The sequence below is a fragment of the Crocuta crocuta genome, unplaced genomic scaffold, assembly GCF_008692635.1.
Source record: "Crocuta crocuta isolate KB4526 unplaced genomic scaffold, BGI_CrCroc_1.0 scaffold131, whole genome shotgun sequence".
NCBI lineage: Eukaryota > Metazoa > Chordata > Mammalia > Carnivora > Hyaenidae > Crocuta > Crocuta crocuta.
The window spans coordinates 9,097,017-9,116,967 of record NW_027528977.1 but is presented as its reverse complement, the minus strand read 5'-3'; the positions used below and the strand labels follow the sequence as shown (position 1 = coordinate 9,116,967).

The 19,951-nt window shown below is 45.3% G+C and overlaps 1 protein-coding gene across 3 annotated transcripts in view; it reads left to right on the top strand.

Moving 5' to 3' along the window:
- MCC (MCC regulator of Wnt signaling pathway) overlaps positions 1-19,951 on the top strand; it is a 271,105-nt gene that overhangs the window by 160,916 nt on the left and 90,238 nt on the right. For all 3 annotated transcript variants that reach the window (XM_077757204.1, XM_077757203.1, XM_077757205.1), the window contains exons 3-4: positions 4,970-5,112; positions 14,479-14,621. In XM_077757204.1, coding sequence (XP_077613330.1) covers positions 4,970-5,112; positions 14,479-14,621 — 286 coding nt within the window. The remainder of the gene's footprint in view (positions 1-4,969; positions 5,113-14,478; positions 14,622-19,951) is intronic.

Genomic DNA, 19,951 nt, shown 5'->3' with positions numbered 1-19,951 from the left:
CCCTGTTAAGAAAGTCATCGCTCCATAACTAACTTGGGCAGCTAAAGCTGGCTTGATGGGAACCGGAGGGACCTAGAATGCCCTGTCTTAGAGCCCCGTGTTTCTACTTGTTTACTTTGGTACTCCAGTGTGTTGAGGAGAGAGTTGTCTGGGTTTCCTACTTCTCCTCTGATATTAGAAGGCAGAGTACTTGTGTTTCTTGGAGTTCACAAGGTGAGTCAGGGAAGGAAATCAAGGAGGACAACTCTGGTGCCACTGGAGATCTTCAGGCAAATGGTATAGAGACCAGCTCACAGGTCAGGGAGCTGGGAGGGAGTGGAGAGGAGAAGATTGTGGCTCAATCACTTTAACTCTTTGATGGCATAAACAGGAATCAGGAGGGTTTTTCAGAGGTTTCTGCTTGTTGTCTTGGATATAACAAATCAGTCACTTTACATTTAGTTGGCTTTCATCTATAAAATGGTTGTATCATCCGAATATGCAGTGATAACAACCCCAGATTTTCAGTGGCTTAAGATACAAAAGGTGTATTTCTTTCTTTTTTTTTTTTTTTTTAACTTCTTAATGTTTTTTATTTATTTCTGAGAGAGAGAGACAGACAGACAGCATGAGCAGGGGAGGGTCAGAGAGAGAGGAACATACAGAATCTGAAACAGGCTCCAGGCTCTGAGCTGTCTGTCAGCACAGAGCCCGACATGGGGCTGGAACCCACGAACTGTGAGATCATGACCTGAGCCAAAGTTGGACGCTTAACCAACTGAGCCACCCAGGCGCCCCACAAAAGTGTGTTTCTTGTTTCATGGTAGGAGCTTGGTAGTGCTGGCAGGAAACTCTGTGCGGCATTATCCTCAGCCAGCCTCCTAAACTGGTGGGCTTCCTCTGTCTGGAACATGGCCAGCAGCCATGTTCCGGGGAAAGGAATGTAGCAAATTCTGAAGGAGCTCTTAAAGGCTTCCGGGCGCAAATGATACCAATTCACTGAGATCTCATTGGCTGAAACAAGCCATGTGGCCATATGTAGCTTCGAGGGGAAGGGAGCATATAATCCCACCTGTGCATGGATGGTGGCGAACCAGAGTCTTGGTGAGCACCCCTACTGGCTACCACAGGGGCACTAATGCTGAAAGGATGCTCATCCCACATGGTGGCCCCAGCAGAGCTGCATAAATGTAAGAAAATACTGGAGAGAAATGAACAGCATTTGGAAAAGGGTTTTATTCACGGATTGTGGAGAAAATGAACATCTATCATTTTTTAATGTGTAAAGTACTTAAACTTTCAAGTTAAAAATTAAAAAAAATTGTAATCATAGAGGTAATACTTCTTTATCCTGATCCATTGTTGTTGTATTGCCTTCTCAACTGAGACTCTACTGGGCTACCTGCCCTCGGGTGACTCCCCTCTGGGGGTGCAGTATCCAGCTTGACCTCACGTGTGCCCCTGTGAAACCAAATGCCTGAAATCACACACAACCCCACCACCACCCCACAACCCCACCACCACCCCACACCCCTGCCGAGGCTAAAAGAAATGCTCTCCCAGGTCATGACAGCTGAGGGCAGTGAGAGGCATGGGTCAGTAACAATACTGGAACAGTAACGGTACTGAAGTGTGATAATAAAATCGGGCCTGACTTGAACAATCCGGGCTTGCCAGATGCTTAACCAGGGCCGGAAGGTGCTGATCGTGCACAGAATGGCTGCTTCTCCTCTTCCCTGGACTAAAGTGTCCCTTGCTGGGGTTGGTCTTGTACAGCTTCCCAAGAACTGTTTAACAAGGGAGTTTTGTTGGGTTCTTTTGGCTCCTGCAGGTCATGACTTGTTTTCTCCTGCCCTATTGCTCTCATGGGAGTTGCTCCACTTTGCCCCACAGTTTGGAAAAGCTCGAGGGATTTTCACTAAGCTTGAGGATGAGAGCGTCTCAGCAAATCTTTGTCTGGTTCCAATGAGTGTGGGCGGAATGGGTGAAGTGTGTTTAATGTGACACCTCAAGGACATGTTGAGACGTACAGATGGGCCTTGGGCCATGTCTTCTCCAGCCATCCACTCACCTTGACTCTAGGAGTTAGGATTATGATTTTCCAGTGTTCTCTTGTCACTGTGTAAAGAATCCCCAAGGTACCTTTCCACCATCTCTCCTCCCCCCAACCCCTGCTTCTGTCCATGTTTCTTCTCCAGCACAGAATTCCATCTGGAAGCTGTTCCCTTCAAAAGGTGTGTCACAGTGACCCCCACTATGGCACCCAGCACGCCATCTTAAATGTTAGGGGAAATCAAGATATGTATATATATATATATATTTGTAGAAGAAGAATTAAATTATAGATGCTTTCCAGTATTTAAAGAAACCATACTTTTGGAAAAAAATATAGGAATGTAAACCAGATATCTTTGCCTTCAGCTAGGAATTTTTTTTCTCCAATATATTCTTGTTGCTACTCCTAAATGAACCCCTAAGTTCCAAATACACATTATGAGTCTTTTGTCTCCTTTTAGCTACAAGTGCCATTCTGTCTGAATCATCAGGCTTCCTGTTGTCTCTTGTTCGTACTCATGCCCTCTAGGCAGACTTCCCAGTTAGAGGCAGGAGCAAAGATGGTGTAGTCCCAGATAGCGTGCTCTCATTATCTGGGCATCGGCCATCTGCTCTTCGGGCAACCTGGGCAGCCGCCCGGATCTTACCTATTAGACAGCTCACAACAGTCACCAGGGATGCCCAGAGCTGTCTTGGTGGTTACTAGTTGATCGTGTGCCTTTTCTTCTATGAGTATTTGCACACTTTCATCTTTAAGTGAATTTTGCAGTTTCTGGTCTGCCGTGGTGATGGTAGTGGGCTCTTGACCTCTGAAGACTGTGAAGGAGGAACAGTAAAGGAGGAATTGATGGAGTGAGAGCTGTTGAGTTTGTGAGGGGAAGCCTTTCACAGTGATGTGTAGCCCTACAGAGATGCATATGGAAAAGCAAAGAGGAGGAGCCAGCACGATGGCTGGAAGAGTCCTGGTGGAAATGAAATCCAGGTCAAACTGGGCATGATCTTGTAATTCTTTAAAGATCTAGAACTGGTGACCTTCATGAGAGTGCCAGCTACACTGACACATGTACGTACCACACACACACACACAATTTGAAGGTGGGAATAAAGACTGATAACAAAAGCTCACAGATATTTTGTGGGGATGGGGAGAAACAGCATTCATATGTTCCAGAGAAATATGAACCTTTTTCATTTATTGACAGATACTGTCTTGGACACACTGTCATTTTGTGGATTTCTGTTGTCCCTTGTAAAATATGATGGACCATGGATGAAAAGGCATAACTTCATGGAAAGAGTATTTGAGGCCTGTTTCAATTTTGTTCTGTTTAGGAAAACTTCCCTGTAAATGGGACTTTGACTCACCCTTCATTCTTGCCTCTGCTTCTACTTATTTCTTGAGCATTAGACCTTGAGTGGACATTATTTGATGTTGCAGGTTGTCCTTAAGAACAGACACATCATTATTTCTCTGAAAGCAGCTATCTCGCAAAAGATCTGTGATGCAGCTTCCACAACCTTGTTGCCTCCAGCCTTGCTCCTGGAGCTCTGAGCAGCACCCAGGAAGTTACCGCATTGATACTGATCAAGTCGTAGATGTGGTCTCTGCCATGATATATACCACCATATTTATTAGATTTCTTTGCTGCATACTTCTGTTTCAGTATTGAGTTGGGCCTAGTGTACTGTTCTGCATATCTTTGAAGGCTTTTGTCCCTGCCCAGTAGCTTCTGGGTTACACCATGGGAAACCACAGATTTAGGGAGGGGGAGAACAGTTAGACGTGGTGGGTGAGAAGTCTTACCCTTTTCTGTCTGCCACTAGCCCTGAAGGTGCAAAGCTGGCAAGTACATATGGCTCTTGGCATTAGGAAAACCTTGCTGAAATGAAATTAAAATTCCTCTGCTGGACAGGAAATTAATCAGGGCTGAACGCAGTAGACAGGGACAGAAGCTAGATTCCTCATTCCATCACTGATGAGTGTTTTATTGTTATGCAAATGAATCCAACTCACAGAGACTAGTGGGGCATTGAGGAGAGGGCAGAGAAGTGAAAGAGATGAACAGGTTCCTTAGGATCTAAACTCTAGCTACAAAAATGTTTTTATAGCATCTGCTGCCTCTTACACCATCAAATGCTGAACAAGGGAAGTGCGTCAGCTTCTTCTGTCATGGTTTCAGCAAAGCAGTCTTCTTGACAGTGTGATATATTGCGATTTATTCATTCCATAATGCTACTAGATCACCCACAGTGAAGCAAACCACATGCCAGGTGTTAGGGCTAAATTATGGAAACACCTAGTCCTTGCCTTGCCAACGTTCATAGTCTGGTAGGAAAACATTAAGTCTGCAGATAAACAGTCAGATAAGAAATATTGTTATACTAGCTAGGACTGTTTGGTTGAAAAGTGGCTGAAACATACCCCAGCAAACATTAGCTAAAAGGGTACATGGAAACTCAAGAACCATAAAGGAATGTGGGAGGGAAGGAAGCTCAGAGATGTAGGTCTCAGGAACTAAGGGACAGTCTTTTCAGGATCCTCAGTCAAATGAATCAACTCCACACAATCCTAAGTCCATTCACTGAAGATTCACATTCCCAAAAGAAGGTATCCGATGGATTCAGCTCAGGCCACTTGCCCACTTCTTGGGCGGGGGGGGAGGGGGGAGCAGAAGACTTGGATAATGCCACAAAGATTGTGAGCAATGGTAGAGGAACTTCTCCTAAAGACAGATGAATGCTACAAAGGCAAAGGACATGATAAAAGTTAGCTGCTATTGTGGCTTCTGGGATTCCCAGCCAATCAGAGGGCACATGTTTATTTGGAGCATGCTCCATGTTGAGGTTGTGGTGGCTTGGGACCATAAAACTTACAATCACTCACCCATAGGTACGTCAACTCACTGGCACTTCTGTCTTATTCTCTTGATCTCAGTGTGAGCAGTCCCACCTCATGAGAGAACATGAGGATGTCCAGGAGCGAACAACGCTTCGGTATGAGGAACGCATCACGGAACTCCACAGCATCATTGCTGAGCTCAATAAGAAGATAGACCGTTTGCAAGGCACCACCATCAGGTAGTGGGCTCCCAGTGCAGCTTTCTCTCTGCCTCTCTGGGCTCCAACCCGGCTCCTGGAGTTGAAATCATCCTGATGAACTATAATGATGTTTTATTTGCAACCAAGATTTTTACAGTTGATAACTACTTTCTCTTTAACGTTGATAATTGTACACTTTTCCCTCCACTATTCTGTTCTCTTGATTGTCAGGATAACCCTGGAAGGTAGCCAGGGTGGGAGTTGTAATCCTCAGTTTACTGATAAGAGTGTGTAGCTAGAAGTTGGTGAAATGCTTTATTGCCCAGTTGTGAATGGGGCCTCTGTCTCCCTACCAACATCCTTACCACCTCTTGAATCTACCAGGTCTGCTCTAGGTTTGCAAACTGTGTGCCTCCCTTGGGGATTTTGAGAGCTCTGTGCATGTGGCTTATAACCAAATAGTACATATGCTTCTAGATAATCTAATATTTTGAGTTCACCTGAAGTTTATCGACCAAGATTGATGTGGCCTTATAAAAACCCCTAAGGTGAGGCCAAGATTTGATACATCATTTTGCCTAGCAAAAAGGCTAGGGCTTAAAAATATTAAGTAGTGATTTTGAAGTTACATTTAGCAGAGGGTAGAGGCAGAGTTAGAACCCCCAGTCTCTCTGCTTTTACTTAATAGTCTTTCCATGAAAGTGACTTTGGATGGCCCTGCCTTCCTTATCAATCAGTTTACCCCAAAGTCTCCTGCCCACAGCACCTAATTGGTATGTCTGCCCTGCTTTTCAGAGGAGGGGTTTGCTTTGAGGGACTGAGCCAAGGATGAGAACTTTTTATCATCCTGCCTGTGCTCAGGGAATAGCCCTGAGGAAAGCAAATGGTTGGCACCTACCTTTCTGGAGAAAGAGCACTTTGTTCACTGAATGTTTGTACAAGCTGCAATTAGGGCCCTTTTAGAGGCAACTATTTTCGACTGTCCCTCTAGGAGTCCTGGGTTAGAAGACACTTTGGGTGCATTTTATTCCAACTCTGAGAGTAGCCCTCCAAAGGCTACTTGGTGAGGGTACTAACAGGCCTCTGTTTTCTTTATTTATTTTTTAATGTTTGTTTATTTTTGAGAGAGAGAGAGCACCTGAGCAAGGGAGGGGCAGAGATAGAGGGAAGCACAGAACCTGAAGCAGGCTCCAGGCTTGAGCTGTCATCACAGAGCCCAACGCGGGGCTCGAACTCACAAACTGTGAGTTCATGACCTGAGCCGAAGTCGGACACTTAACCGACTGAGCCATCCAGGCGCCCCAGGTCTCTGTTTTCTGAGCAAAAGCATGGTGACCTTGGCACTGAACTGGAGCCACACAATAAATTCCAATGTAGAACCTCAAGTCTTCTAAATTGTATCCTGGTCTTCAGAGTGATTGTAGGTTCAAAACGCATGAGCAGAGAAGAATTTTCAGACTAAAGAAATGATTAGAGCAGACTTAAAGGAGGCTGGCAGAGTACATTGGTAAATTTGTAATTTCCATTAAAACGTATTGCACTTGGGAAGGTGAGGGCAAATGGGCTCAGTGAGTTGTGAAAAAAAAGCATCACACATCACCTGGAAAACTCCATTTCAGAATGTTTAAATTGAATATAATGGCCAAATGGCTTCATGTTAAAATACATTGAGCTTCTTGACCATAAACGTTTATTGGTGCCTTTTATTTAAAGGGAGATTGCATCTGTGCAGCTGTCACATTTAATTCTGCCAGTTTTCATTATGTAAATGAGCCATCCCTCCTTGCGGGGGACTCCCTCTAAGACCTGCAGACCGTGGGCCAGGAAGTCAAGGCTCTTCCTGTCCTCTCACCTCCGTGGCTAAGACATGTCTCCTGCCCCCAGCACTACCAGAAATTGGTTTGCCCTCAGGTGCTGAGATGCTGTGCTAGACCAAGTTGGGCGGGGGTGGGGGTGGCAAGGAGGCACACGCCTCGGAGGACCTCCAGCTGCCCTAGCATATCCTGGGTCTAGAGAATTGATTGTCATACTAGTCAGGTACAATGCTAGTACCTTACAGACTTTCTTGTCACTTCAGTTGGGCCCGAACTAGAAATTTATTGGAAATGCTGTGAAATAATATGGGAATAGTTTAGGTAAGCTATGATATATCCGTACATAAACAATACTGAATTGTTAATGTAAGAAAAATGATAATCTCCTAGTTTTAAACTTTTATCTCAGGTCACAGTCAGAACTGGGACCTTCTGTGACCACCGTACAAGGGACTCTCCCATCTCCTATAGCCACAGAGCTAATGTAGCCAAGAATCAGATACTGCGGATGGCTGAATTCCAGTGTGAGTTGAATTTACGGCCATGTCAGATCTTTTAGGTAAAGATTAACTATTGACAGGAAAAGATGAAATGGTGAGAATTTGAATGGAGACATTTGGGTAGATTTCAGTGAATCCATTCCTAGAGCCTACAAACTCCACTGAGTTTCCCTTTCTGTAGAAGCACTTCCCTTGCTTGTCTGATAAAGCTTGTCTTGCTTTGCTTAGAGACTGTATAGCAATCTGATCCCAGATAGAGGGTGCCAGGTATACAGACTGAGGTCCCCCAGGAATAAAGATTTCTAATTATTTCTCTCGGTAAAGAACTCTAATCAACTAAGACGGTGGCCAAACACAAAGGAAATAGGGATTTCCTAGTGGAAGAAGGAAGTTAGAAACATCAATTATAGCCTCATGGCCAGTTACAGAAAAGATGCAAGGCTGTGCATATTTTCTTGCTTGTTTATGCATGTATTCAATTTCCTTTTTTTACCTTCTTATTCTCTCCTATTATATCACGTGAGCTGGTATTGGTGAAACTTGTCTGATGGTTAGGTTAGATGGTATCTAGGTGGATTTGCTCCTGAACTGGAAGAGATGTGGTTACCTGACAATAGACACAATAACTGATGGGACTTTGGTTCTCCCATTTTGGTGAGAAGATGACTTCATTTACCTTTGAATGAGGGATAGTTAGAGAAAATTGGTGTTGTCGCTGTTGCAATTGGAAATGTCAGTGTGGAATTATCAACCATGTGTGTGGTCATCATGTAGCCAGAATGTGGCCTGTGACCTGTTATCTAGCCCCTGGTACCATCCCGATCCTTTCTCTTCACTCTCCCGGGAATCAAAGAGGCTGGATCCTCAGGACTCCTTCCCAAATTGCCGTAATAGCTGTGATCTGGATACAGTTTGGGTTCTGCCAATAAGTGCCTTCGCATGGGTTTAGAAAGCAGAAGGGAGGTGGGAGCCATTGCTCCTCAGGCCATGATGGCAGCAGCTGACATACAGGCATAGGTGGGCATGAAGTCCTGCACCGACTGGCCAGAGCCTGGAGCTGGGGGCAGGTGTGAAGGCAGCAACAGTTACCCGACCTTTGGGGGGTTCCCCAACTGTGATGGCAAATGTGACAACTCCTGGTGGCCTCCACCCACACTTTTCTGGTCCTCCCAACCATTATGCAAGCATGGAACTGCCTAAGTTAAATCTCTTCTACTTGAAACATTCAGTGTAGTTTATGTTCCTAACTGAACCCTGCCTAATGCATCCTAAATCCCATCTCCTAGGAATAAACAGTGAACATTTTGTATATATGGCCTTCTAAAAAATTTTATTCATGAATATTTTAAATAAATTGGATCATATAGCACACAATGTTTTGTAATCTATGCTTTTTCACTTAACTGTATGTTATGAATGGCTTTTTTTTAATGCTCATCTGACTTGGAGAGGTTATATAATGGGATGGGGAAAATGGAAAAATATATCAGTAGCTTATTTTGAAATGGGGGGGGGGGATTCTAAGCAAATTAAACATGAACTCTTATGTTTCCCAAGGAGATCATTTTCTTTGCCCAAAAGCTGCTCTCATAACATCACCCTTTCACTGCCGCCTCTCATGAGTAGTCATGTTTTCTCCTTCATTTCCCATTGCTTGTTAGCCTGCTGCCGTCTGGCTTCTGAGTGCCACAGTTTGCTGAAGTTCCTTTTGCTGGGGACTGAGTTACGTCTCTCAATTCAAAATTCATATGTTGAAGCCCTGCCCCTCAATGTGATAGGATTTGGAGTTGGGGCCTTTGGGAGATACTTCTGTTTTGTTGAGGTCATGAGGATGGGGACTGCATGGTGGGTGTAGTGAGCACCCTTCTAAGAAGAGACACCAGACGGCTTGCTCCCAGATACACTCTCTCCCTGCCGTGTAAGGACACAGTTACAAGGCAGCCATCTGGAAGCCGGGAAGAAAGCCCTTACCAGAAACTAACCATGTGGGCACCTTGATTTTGGATTTCTAACCAAAGTCTAGAACTAAGGGAAAATCAGGTCCTATTGTTTAAGCTGGTCAGTCTACAGTATTTTGTACAGTAGCCTAAGCTAAGATACTTCTTTGAAAATCACCAGTGACTTCTGAACTGAAAAATCCAGTGACCTTTTCTTGTTTCTGGTCTTTTTCTACAACATGTGCCCCTAAATCCTCCCTCCTTCCTGGGGTGTTCTTCTTGAACTTCTAGGACCCTAGATTTTTTCTTTTGTCTCTAAGATTGGCCCTCATCCTTGGCTCTTACCCTGGGTGCGTTCTCCCCAGGTTTCACCTTGAAGGGCTGCCTCAGCCTAAAACGCTGACTCCGCCTCTGTTTACCTCCCTCCCACTTCATCCTTCTGCTTCTTTGTCTGCAAAATGCTCTTCGTTTGTCAGTAAAGATAATATCTAAAGTCTCCATCTACTCTAACGTAATCTAGCCTCTAAAATCTCATGCCTGCTCCATGAGCCTGACCTTTCCATTTGCCCAATTATTCACCGAAAGATTCATAGAGGAGTCTGATCTTGCTTTGTGCTAGATGGAAAAATTAGGAAGAGATGGAATTTCAGGAAGAATCAGGGCTTATCACTGATTTCCTGCTTTAGATCCTCTAAGAGAGCTGAAAGGAATCCATCTCCTCTTTGTATCTAAAAAATCTTTGTTCTTTAAAAGATTGATGGCATTTCAAGGCAAGTCTGCCTTTGCTTGTAAGGAAGAATGTAGTTCAACAAACACCCCTCCTCACCCCCCACCAGCTCAGATAGGCTGGGTTAGCTGGACATAGTTGACTGACAGGTGTCAAGGCAGGCAGATGTCCACTAGGTCTTGTTTACAGATAGCCCAGTGACAGGGCATGAATGTGCATGCCAACATAAAGTAGACATGGGGATTGCTAATGAAGTAATACTTACATCAAATACTACTGACTCCATGGTACTTCACCTTAAGGTCTGGAAAGCAGGATAAGAATTACACTTTCATTGACCGTGCCCTTTTCTGAAAAGGGATCATCTCACCCCTAGCCAATAATGAGAAGGATTCTTTAAAAATCATCGTCAACAACAATAGAATCTTTTCCTGAGGTCACTATATTTGATTGTTGTTTCCCTGGCCCTCAATTTAGGAATGAGGTTGTATTGATCACTAGTTGCAGAATCTTGGGTAAATTACTTAGCCTCTTGAAGCTTCAACTGCCTTATTTATAAAATAAAGGTATTAATCCTGGCTTTGAAGAGCCCAAAGATCTCTGCCAGTCTGGGACTTTTCTGCCACTGCTAGTTACACAGGTGATGGGGACAATCTGATGCCTGCCTACTTGGGAGCATTTTTCTTTTCTTTTGTCATCTAAACTAGTAGCAAGCACTAATCATTGCTACTCTAGGAGCAACTTGGAAGCACTTCACAAATGCTTCTAAGTGAATGAAATGAGGTACATTTAGAATCCTGTGAGATGATTCTTTTTATTTAAAATTTTTTTTAATGTTTTATTTATTTTTGAGAGAGAGAAAGAGAGACAAAGAGAGACAAAGCATGAGTAGGGTAGGGGCAGAGAGAGAGAGGGAAACACAGAATCTGAGGCAGGCTCCAGAGCACAGAACCCGAGGCGGGGCTCAAGGGGCTCAAACCCATGAACTGTGAGATCATAACATGAGCCGAAGTCGGACGGCTAAACCGACTGAGCCACCCAGGCGCCTCTGTGAGAGGATTCTTGATGTTCCAAATAGAGACACCTGAGAACTTTGCAATTCCATAATTGTGAAACTACCACAATAGTGTCTAATTATCAACATTTATCAGTTTATCAAAGCTTCTGGTTTTTTGTATTTTGGGTTTTTGTTTTGTTTTTTGTTTTTGTTTTTGGCTTAAAATAGTCACTTCCTGGATCTTTTCATGTTTTCTTCCTTTTCATCAGCAGCACTGGCAGCTGGTGTTCTTTGGGGAGGTTCTCTTTCCTGCCCAAAATAAGTTATCATTTGCCAAGAGTGACTGTATACACAACAGAAAGAAGCAAACAGTGAAGTTGCTTTGAGGTGCTGATGCCGTGTTGTTAGCTAGACAGCTTTACCAGCCAGGACGCTCCTGTTGCACAGAGCAGCCTTGAAAACACACCTTATATTCTTTTTTTGTAAAGCTGCTGGCACCAGTGGAATGTTTCTGACTTCTCGTTCCATTGCTCTGGGTGACCCAGTGCTCCCGGATAAGACTGTAGAGAGAAGACCTGGAGCATGAGTCTTCTACATATACTGCACTCGCAGACTGTCAGCTTACAAAAGGCCCCGAGTGAATTGGCTTTTATTCTTTCTCAGTCCCGGATTCCAGCCTCTTTTCAGGAATGCTGCCAGTAATGATATTCAGCAGATGATAAGAATATGCAGCTCTCTGAATTCTTTAACCAAAGTCAGTGGGAGAAATAACAAGGTTGCACAAAGCTTTAATATTTAGGTTCAATGTAACCATTTTTATACCTTTGTGCTACAAAACCCGGCCTGAACTCACTAGGTGGCTTTCTGCCTCTAATTGCTATTTACTTTGTTTGCACGTGCTGGTTTGTACTATAGGACTCAATATGATCACCATAAGGAGGAATCTTAACCAGAGATGTTGTGTGCTCAGCTCAGCCCCTCCCTTTGGGGTCAAGAACATAGACCTTCTACACTTCCCTCCTGCTTGTTTTACCTGTTTTCATACGAGAGCTCAGCAGCACGCCCTTCTTCCTGAGTTCCTGGACTTCACTCATTTTATTTTTATTTCTACCACCTAACCCTGATGATTTGCCTCCTTCAATACAGTACGTTCTCCTTCTGGTCCCAACGGCCCACTCAACAAGCAACCTGAGTGCCCCTCCAGCCTCATGTTTCTATCCTGTACCCCATGTGGTCTCAGCTATACAGCTACTTGTTCCTCTCGGTTCCCATTGTCATTCACATTCAATAAAAAGTCTTCCCTGGTTACTACTTACCTGCAGTCCCAGACTCCCCTCCTGTGCCCACACACAGCATCCTTCTTAGGTTAGAATTAGCTATGGACACATTTGACTCATGGAAGACCACATCCATCTGGTCTTGGCTTTCCTGTCCTTATTTTGGTGCTCAGATACATTGACCAAGGATCCTTGCTTTGCATTTCATGACCCTGAAAGTCTTCTGCCTAAGCATTCCTAATGTGGTGTGATTCTCCTTCAGACTGTACTCTGACCTCGGTAAGGAATGGCCCTGAATCAACAGCCTGCCTTTCCTACCCCTTCCCTCTTCTCTGCTGTATAAAGTTCATCCTAATAAGCCCTAGAAGTCCTTACAAAGCAGGAGATTTGGCAGCCAGTATATGTTTTGGAACCTGCCAAGCCAGAAGGGTTTAAGGTGGCTCTTAACGATTTTGCAAATGCCATTTATACCAGAGATACAGCAGCATCTATCTGGCTTTCTTGGCTATAAAGAGAGTCTCAGCCAAGCTGAAGCTGATTACATTGGCCGTGCAACAAAGGTAATTTATTCATCACACACAAAGCCTCCCGTTAACTAAAATCAGATTTCTAAGTGCTGATGGAAAGGAGAGCTGATATATCAGAGCACAATTACCCTCTGGGCCATAAAGGCTACTCTTAAGGTACTTTTTAATTGTTTTCATTCCTAAACCTAATTATTGTTAGCTTTGCAGGTGGCTAATAATTAACTTATTCATTAGAACATTAACCTATATTTTTTGCTTTCACTGCTCCCATTCTAATTCATATTTTGCATGTCTGGGGGTTTAATATCTGTTCAGAGTCTCCCCAGATTTCAGGATGGCTTTTATTAAAAACACCTTATAAAGCAGGGGCTCAGCTGAATTCCTTCCCTGTGAGGATGTTGATTTCTGGAAAGAACTAAGAACCCTGGAGAGTTCTTCACATTCTTTAACTTATAGGTGTATCTCCCCGGCTTAAAATGGCAGTTGCCTCTTCTCCGAGTTCCAGTGGTCACCCGTCACCATCTTGGTCTACCCCAAACCCAAGACTGGAAGACGTTCTGTCCTCCTGGCGTCAACGACTTTAAGTGAAAGCCAAGCCAAGAGGACTTTTCTTCCTGGCTTTCTTCATAGACCCCTATGGACTTTCCACCCTCATGATTAAATCCCCTGACGGTTTTCTCTTCTGGCTCACCTGCAAAGTAAATGCTTCAGAGGGAGTCAATGTTGTGCCCTCCACGTCTGTGTCCATTGTGTGTGTGGTGATGGTGGTGGCGTGAGGAAGAGGCATGCACGTGCTTTGAAAGACTTGCTACAATTTTAAGTTTCCTTCACTTGCTCATAGCTAATTCAAGGACCAGAGATTGAGGGATTGTGAAGGGCTGAGAAAGGGTGGGTGTGTGTGTACAGATGGAACATAGCAGCATTTAAGTGTTGTCTTCCTGTTAGAAGTGCTAACTGATGGAAACAGACTACTGAGTGGGGTGCACTAACTCACTGTGTCTATTTTTCTCCTCTTCCCACCTTCTTTTCCCATCCCCTAATGCCACTGGCTTACTTTGGGGAAAGTAAGTGTGGGAGGGACCTCTCAAAGCATCCAGTTTGATCTGTATCGGTGAGGTGCTGGTTTTCCGGTAGCTCCAGGCTCAACACTTCTTACATCCCCTTCCAAGGAGAAAGCCCACAGTGGGACCTTCCAGGTGATGGGATGTGATATTCCTGTACACCAGACTCCTGCCCACTGTAGCCTATGTACTCAGACCAATACTGCTTTAGGTCTTGGGTTCTTTTTCATCTCAGAATTTGAGGAGGTGAAAAAACCTAATTTCTTCAGGAAATCTTTAAAGGAAAAAAGTTTCTAGTAGGCTGTTAGATGAATCTTGTTTTGTGTGTGTGTGTGTGTGTGTGTGTGTGTGTGTACACTGAAGCAACCTTTTGGTTTCACATACTGACTGTGGATGTGACTGACCATTTATCAGGCCTGAAAAGAGTCCTAGTCCATATGGCTGAAGGGGTTGGGTGGGGGAGATCTGCCTCTCTCTGAATTTCTTTCTTGCTCTTCAATGTCATGTTTTCTAGGAATTTGTGTTCTCTCGGTCAGTGGTAGCTGACTCTCCTTTCTCTTCTCAGGGAGGAAGATGAGTACTCAGAACTGCGATCAGAACTTAGCCAGAGTCAGCACGAGGTCAATGAAGATTCTCGAAGCATGGACCAAGACCAGACTTCTGTCTCCATTCCTGAAAACCAGTCTACCATGGTCACTGCTGACATGGGTGAGTCTGCCTGTCATTGCACGAAGCCAGATTGTAATGGGAATTTTAGAAATGTAAGGCGGCCTGAATTAAAATTTAATTAGTTAAGGAGTTTGGTGAGTAGATGAAGTCACATCCATTTGAGAGTCCCTTACATGCTCCTTTATTGGATCTCAAGAGCTGAATTAGCTTTCTGCCTTGATGCTTGTGATTCAAACATATGTCACCTCTATTTGAAAAAACTGGAAGTAGGGAATCAGCTGAAAAGGCTACTGTAGTGTTCCAAGTTGGAGTAAAATCTGAACCATGAAGGCAGCGATGGGAAGGATGGAATGGGTGGCGACACACTGTAATGGAAGAACCAATCATTTTTGGTGACCGTTGGGTAAGAAGGAATCTGAAATAACTCCAACATGTTGATCCACAGTGACTAAGGGCATGCTCATATTTCTTAGTAAGGAAGCTTGGTTGAGAAATGAGTTGGGAAATAGGTACATTATGTTTGAAGTTGTAGAGAAATGCCCATCTGGGAATACCTGGTATAGTGTGTTTTAAACTGCAGGTCATGACCTGATAGTGAATATTGAGATTGTATGAAAAATACTTTTAAAGTGAAATCAAACAGGAAAAAAAATAGAATGACAATACTGTTTTATGAGACTTATTTGTTGAGTGTGTACCTATGTAGTAAGTTGCCAAATGAAATGTTTCAACTGTGGGCTGCAGTCAACCCACAGAATGTTGCAAAACCACTGGGCTACTTGGAGATGCTTAACTGGATCTTTGGAGAGATTGGGGTTGAGGATAAAGCCTTTGAAGTTAGGTAAGGTGATCTTTGTGGTCCAAAGTGTGTGGAGTCAGGAGGAAGAGCACCATATCTTAGGAAATGGTCATATGTAGGGGAGAGCTAGAGGAAGAAGTAGGAGAGGTAAATAGAGTGTAACTTTCTTAGAATCTAAAATGTCATTGGGGAGAGACTTTAATAGTACACCTTTGTATTAATTATAAAAGTGCTGTAACATGAAGGAACATGGTACCGTGAGAGTTTATCAAAGGAATTTGATTCATCTTAAGATTCTAGAATAGCTTCCTCTAGGAAGTGACATTTGAGCTGAGAGCTGGAGGGTAAGTAGAAATTAACCAAGTAAAGAAAGAGATGAATTCGGGGGAAGGTGGGGGAAGTAGACGCATTCAAGGACATGAAAAAAGATCATCGTGTATGGAGGGCCCAGAGGTGTGAGATGGAGGCTGGAGTGATAGGTAGGGGCGATAGCATGCAAGATATTATCGGCCATGTGAGAAAGTTTGACCTATATTCAAGGACACACAAGAAACCACTGAAAGGTTTTAGTAGTGGAGGAGGGAGACAAGATGATCAGATTTGCATTTTGAATTAATCATTCTATAGTAAAGAGAATCAGTGGATCAGGAATGAACAGGGGAGGGGCCCGTGGGTGGCTCAGTGCATTAAGTGTCTGACTTCAGCTCAGGTCGTGATCTCACGAGCTGTCAGTGCAGAGCCTGCTTTAGATCCTCTCCCCTCGCCCCGCCCCTTCCCTGCATGCACTTGCACTAGTGTGCATGCTTTCTCTTTCTCTCCCCCTGCTCTCAAAAATAAACATTAAGGGGTGCCTGGGTGGCTTAGTCGGTTAAGCGTACGACTTTCGCTTAGGTCATGATCTCGCGGTTCGTGGGTTCGGGCCCCGCGTTGGGCTCTGTGCTGACTGCCAGCTCAGAGGCTGGAGCCTATTTCAGAGTCTGTGACTCCCTCTCTCTCTGACCCTCCCCTGCTCACTCTGTGTCTCTCTCTCTCTCTCTTAGAAATAAATAAAACATTAAAAAAAAACAAAAACATTAAAAGAATAATGGTAAAAGAATGAATGGAGGAGGCCAGCTAGGAAACCATTGCTAACATCCCACTGGGCACAATTATTGCTAGGATCAAGGTGGTGGTAGTTGAGATCTAGAGAGGTATAAAATTGGCAAGATCTGCTGAAGGATTAGAAACAGAGGGTGAAAGGAGAAAGTATGTGTGTGGAGATGTTCCCTCAGTGTCTGGATTGTACAGTGGATGGATGATGCTGCAAATCGCCATCATGGGAGGACGGGAAAGAGAGCCAGGTGGCTTTGCTTTGAGTTTTGTTTGGTTTTGTTTCACTTGAGGGGATGGGAGTTCAGGGTGCAGGTCAGAGGTTCTGTTCAGGCATAAGTCCGAGGTGTCCCGGGGTCTGTGGGCGGAGATGCTTCCGAAGGCAGCAGGTATACATAAGCCAAGAGGAGATATCTAGGCTGAAGGAAAGCAGTTAGGAGACACTGGGTTATTGCAGATGGTTGCTGAAGCAGCAGGAGGCCATGCGTAGAACGAGGAGTTCAGAGAATGGGGGCCTAAGCTTTGAGGACTGCCAGCTGAAGAGGAGACTTTAAAGAGCTCTTGGCAGGGACATAGTCTCAGTTTAAATGCATCTCCTCTGAAAGCATCTCCTGAGCGCCAGGCTGTGCAAGTTCCTGTGTTGACCCTGTTGCTGCCCCCATTTGTCATCTTCTATCAAATTGAAATTTTAAAAAAAAAAGTTATTTTTGAGAGAGAGAGAGAGAGCAAACAGAGGAAGGGCCAAGAGAGAGGGAGACACAGAATCTAAAGCAGGCCCCAGGCTCTGAGCTGGCAGCACAGAGCCCAATGCAGAGCTCGAACTCACAAACTGCAAGATTATGATCTGAGCCAAAGTTGGACCCTCAACTGACCAAGCCACACAGGCACCCCTCGAATTGAAGTTTTAAATGATATATTTCTAGTTCTTTTCTTGACTGACTCTCTCACTAAACTACACTGGGCAGAAGTGTATTTATTTTATCTCCTAATAGATTTCCAGAGCCCGCCACCAGGCCTAGAACACAGTGTGTGTTCAGAGAAACTTGATGGAATGAACAAGTAAAGCAGTCAGTGAGTCCATCAAGCAGTCGGCCAGCCAAAGGTGGGAGGAAATGAGGAGAGCCATATTTAGGAAGCCAGTGAGGCAGAGAATACTCAAAGAGGATGGAAGGGTAAACAGGAGGGATTGCTCCTGAGGCCAGCAGTCATTGAGCCTGTAAACTGAAACCGATGTGAGCTCAACAGAAAAGGCATGAGGAGCGGGGAAACCTCCCAGATCTCAAGCTCTTGGCTTCAGGCTGAAACTGCCTCTCTGAAACTTGCCTGAACCCATACCCCGGGCCTTAAGTTAGAATACACACAATCTCCTGGGACCATCCCAGCTGTGGGTTCAAGTCCCACGTGCTGCTCTTTCAGTGTCGGGATCTCAAACCCTCCTGACCCCAGGCTTCTGGACTCTGACTTCCAGCCTTGGGAGTGGGACAGGTGCTGATGGCCAAGACGTTCCCATCCAAGCAAAGAGATGTGCCTACGCTGATCTCTCCATTCATGTCTCTAAAAGCGCGTTTTATGAAACTAAGTTGTGCCCCATACTCCAACAATGTTTCGTAAGTAGGGTGGGGAAGTGGAGGGGTAACCCTACCTGAGTAGACCGGGCGTCTTTCAGGTGTGACCTCCGGGGCTCCTGACAGAGCACTCGGTAGCTCAGGCTGTCTGCCCAGGAGCCCAGGTCTGCCTGCCTGTGCTATGAGCTGGCTTCGTTTTCCCAGATCATTAATCTCAGATCCGATCTTTCCATCCTTTTCCTCGCTATAAATATACGTTCATCAGAGCCAGTGATAGTACCTTTGCTGACGAGACTGAGCTCCTGTTGGGAAAGGACCCTGTTTCCGCAATGCCTGTATGTGTTCTCTGCCCACACAGGCGGCCCTTACTCACTTGTTTAGCCACTCACTGGGTGCTGTGCGAGGGGGATGTAAGTCACAGGCCCTCCGACTGCGAGACTCTCACACTTCATTCTCTCACACCCAGAGGGACATCCCAACTCCTGACATCAACACTAGGCCCCCACAGAGCTAAGCGTCTCCCACTTCAGGCGGCCACCTCCCCACCCATCCCTGGTCTTCCCCAGCCGTGGCCACACTGGCCTCCTTGCTGTCCCTCACACCCGACCAGCTCGTCTTGTCTCCCTGCTCCTTTTGCCTGGAGTGCTCCTTCCCTGAGCCAGCCATTAGCTCCCTGGCTGTGGCTGCCAGCCAGCCCTGGTCAGAGGGCCCTAGTGGAGCACTGTGACCTTCCCTCACCCTCACTGCCAGGTGCTGTCCTCCTTTGCCGGCTTCATTTCTCCTCACAGCACTTAGTGCTTCCTGATGACACATTGTATGTGCATTTATTTCATTGCGCGTTACCAGTGGTTACCGGTCCCTCACACCAGAATCTAGAATGCAGGCACCACGAGGGCAGGGGCTCCCGCTGTCCTGTGTGCCAGTGTAACAGTGCCCACACAGAGGAGGCCCCCAGTATTGAGCAGCAGGCAATGCCATCTTGGGGCTTCTCTGGAGGATGCAGACACGGAAACAGGGAATGACCAGCAGTGGAGCAAGGGCCACAGCGGGAGGTGGACAGGGGCTCCAGCAACACCCTCGGGCAGGAGCGTTGGAAAATACATCCCAGAGGTCACATCCAGCAGAACTCGGGGCACAAGCAGGAGCGATGCAGATAAAGAGTAGGGGGCATGGGGAGAGCCCAGGAGGCCCCGGGCCGGCACCTGCCAGGTCCCCAAGGAGGGCAGGGACATCGAGGAGGAGGAGCACATTAGGGCTTCTGCAGAGTGCCGCCCCTGTGTGCGTCCATCGGAACTGGAAGCCTGCCTCTTCGTATTCCTTTGCCATTTTCCAATTAAATGGCTTCAGTAGGGAAAAAAAGCTTCCATATATAAACACCATTATAGGAAATCATTAAAAAGCAGCCGTTTCATTATGGTTGCTATATTTGCAAACCTGCATTAGCAACCCAGAGGTTTTCTTAAGCCGGATTTTGTATGCAGGGTTTGCTGCAGTATATTCACCGATCTTCATTTAAGATAGCACGAATTAGTCCAATCTTCTCCCTTCATCAGAAAGCACTTTTCTTGTTTTCAAACCCCACCCATCAGAGCCAGGCTGCCCAGTCATCGAGCAGCTGCTGGGCAGGGTCCGCCTGGAGGAGTAAACCAGCAATTTAGAAAGTGCTCCGACTATCTAACCAGTCCTGTGAAGAAGGAGACAGGCCCCAGCAGTGTCTCATGGCATCTTAAAATAAACTGCTTTACCTCTGTTCAGACCTGGTCACACAGCTGTTTGGAAAATAAAGGTAATAGACAAAGACAAGGCAGGAATTACGGCTTGGGAATTTTATTCCCTCAGTTTGGCAAAGAGCTCTAGTTAGGGAGAGGCTGGCTCGAATAGATACCATGTTTTGCTCACTTTATGTCGAGCATTAA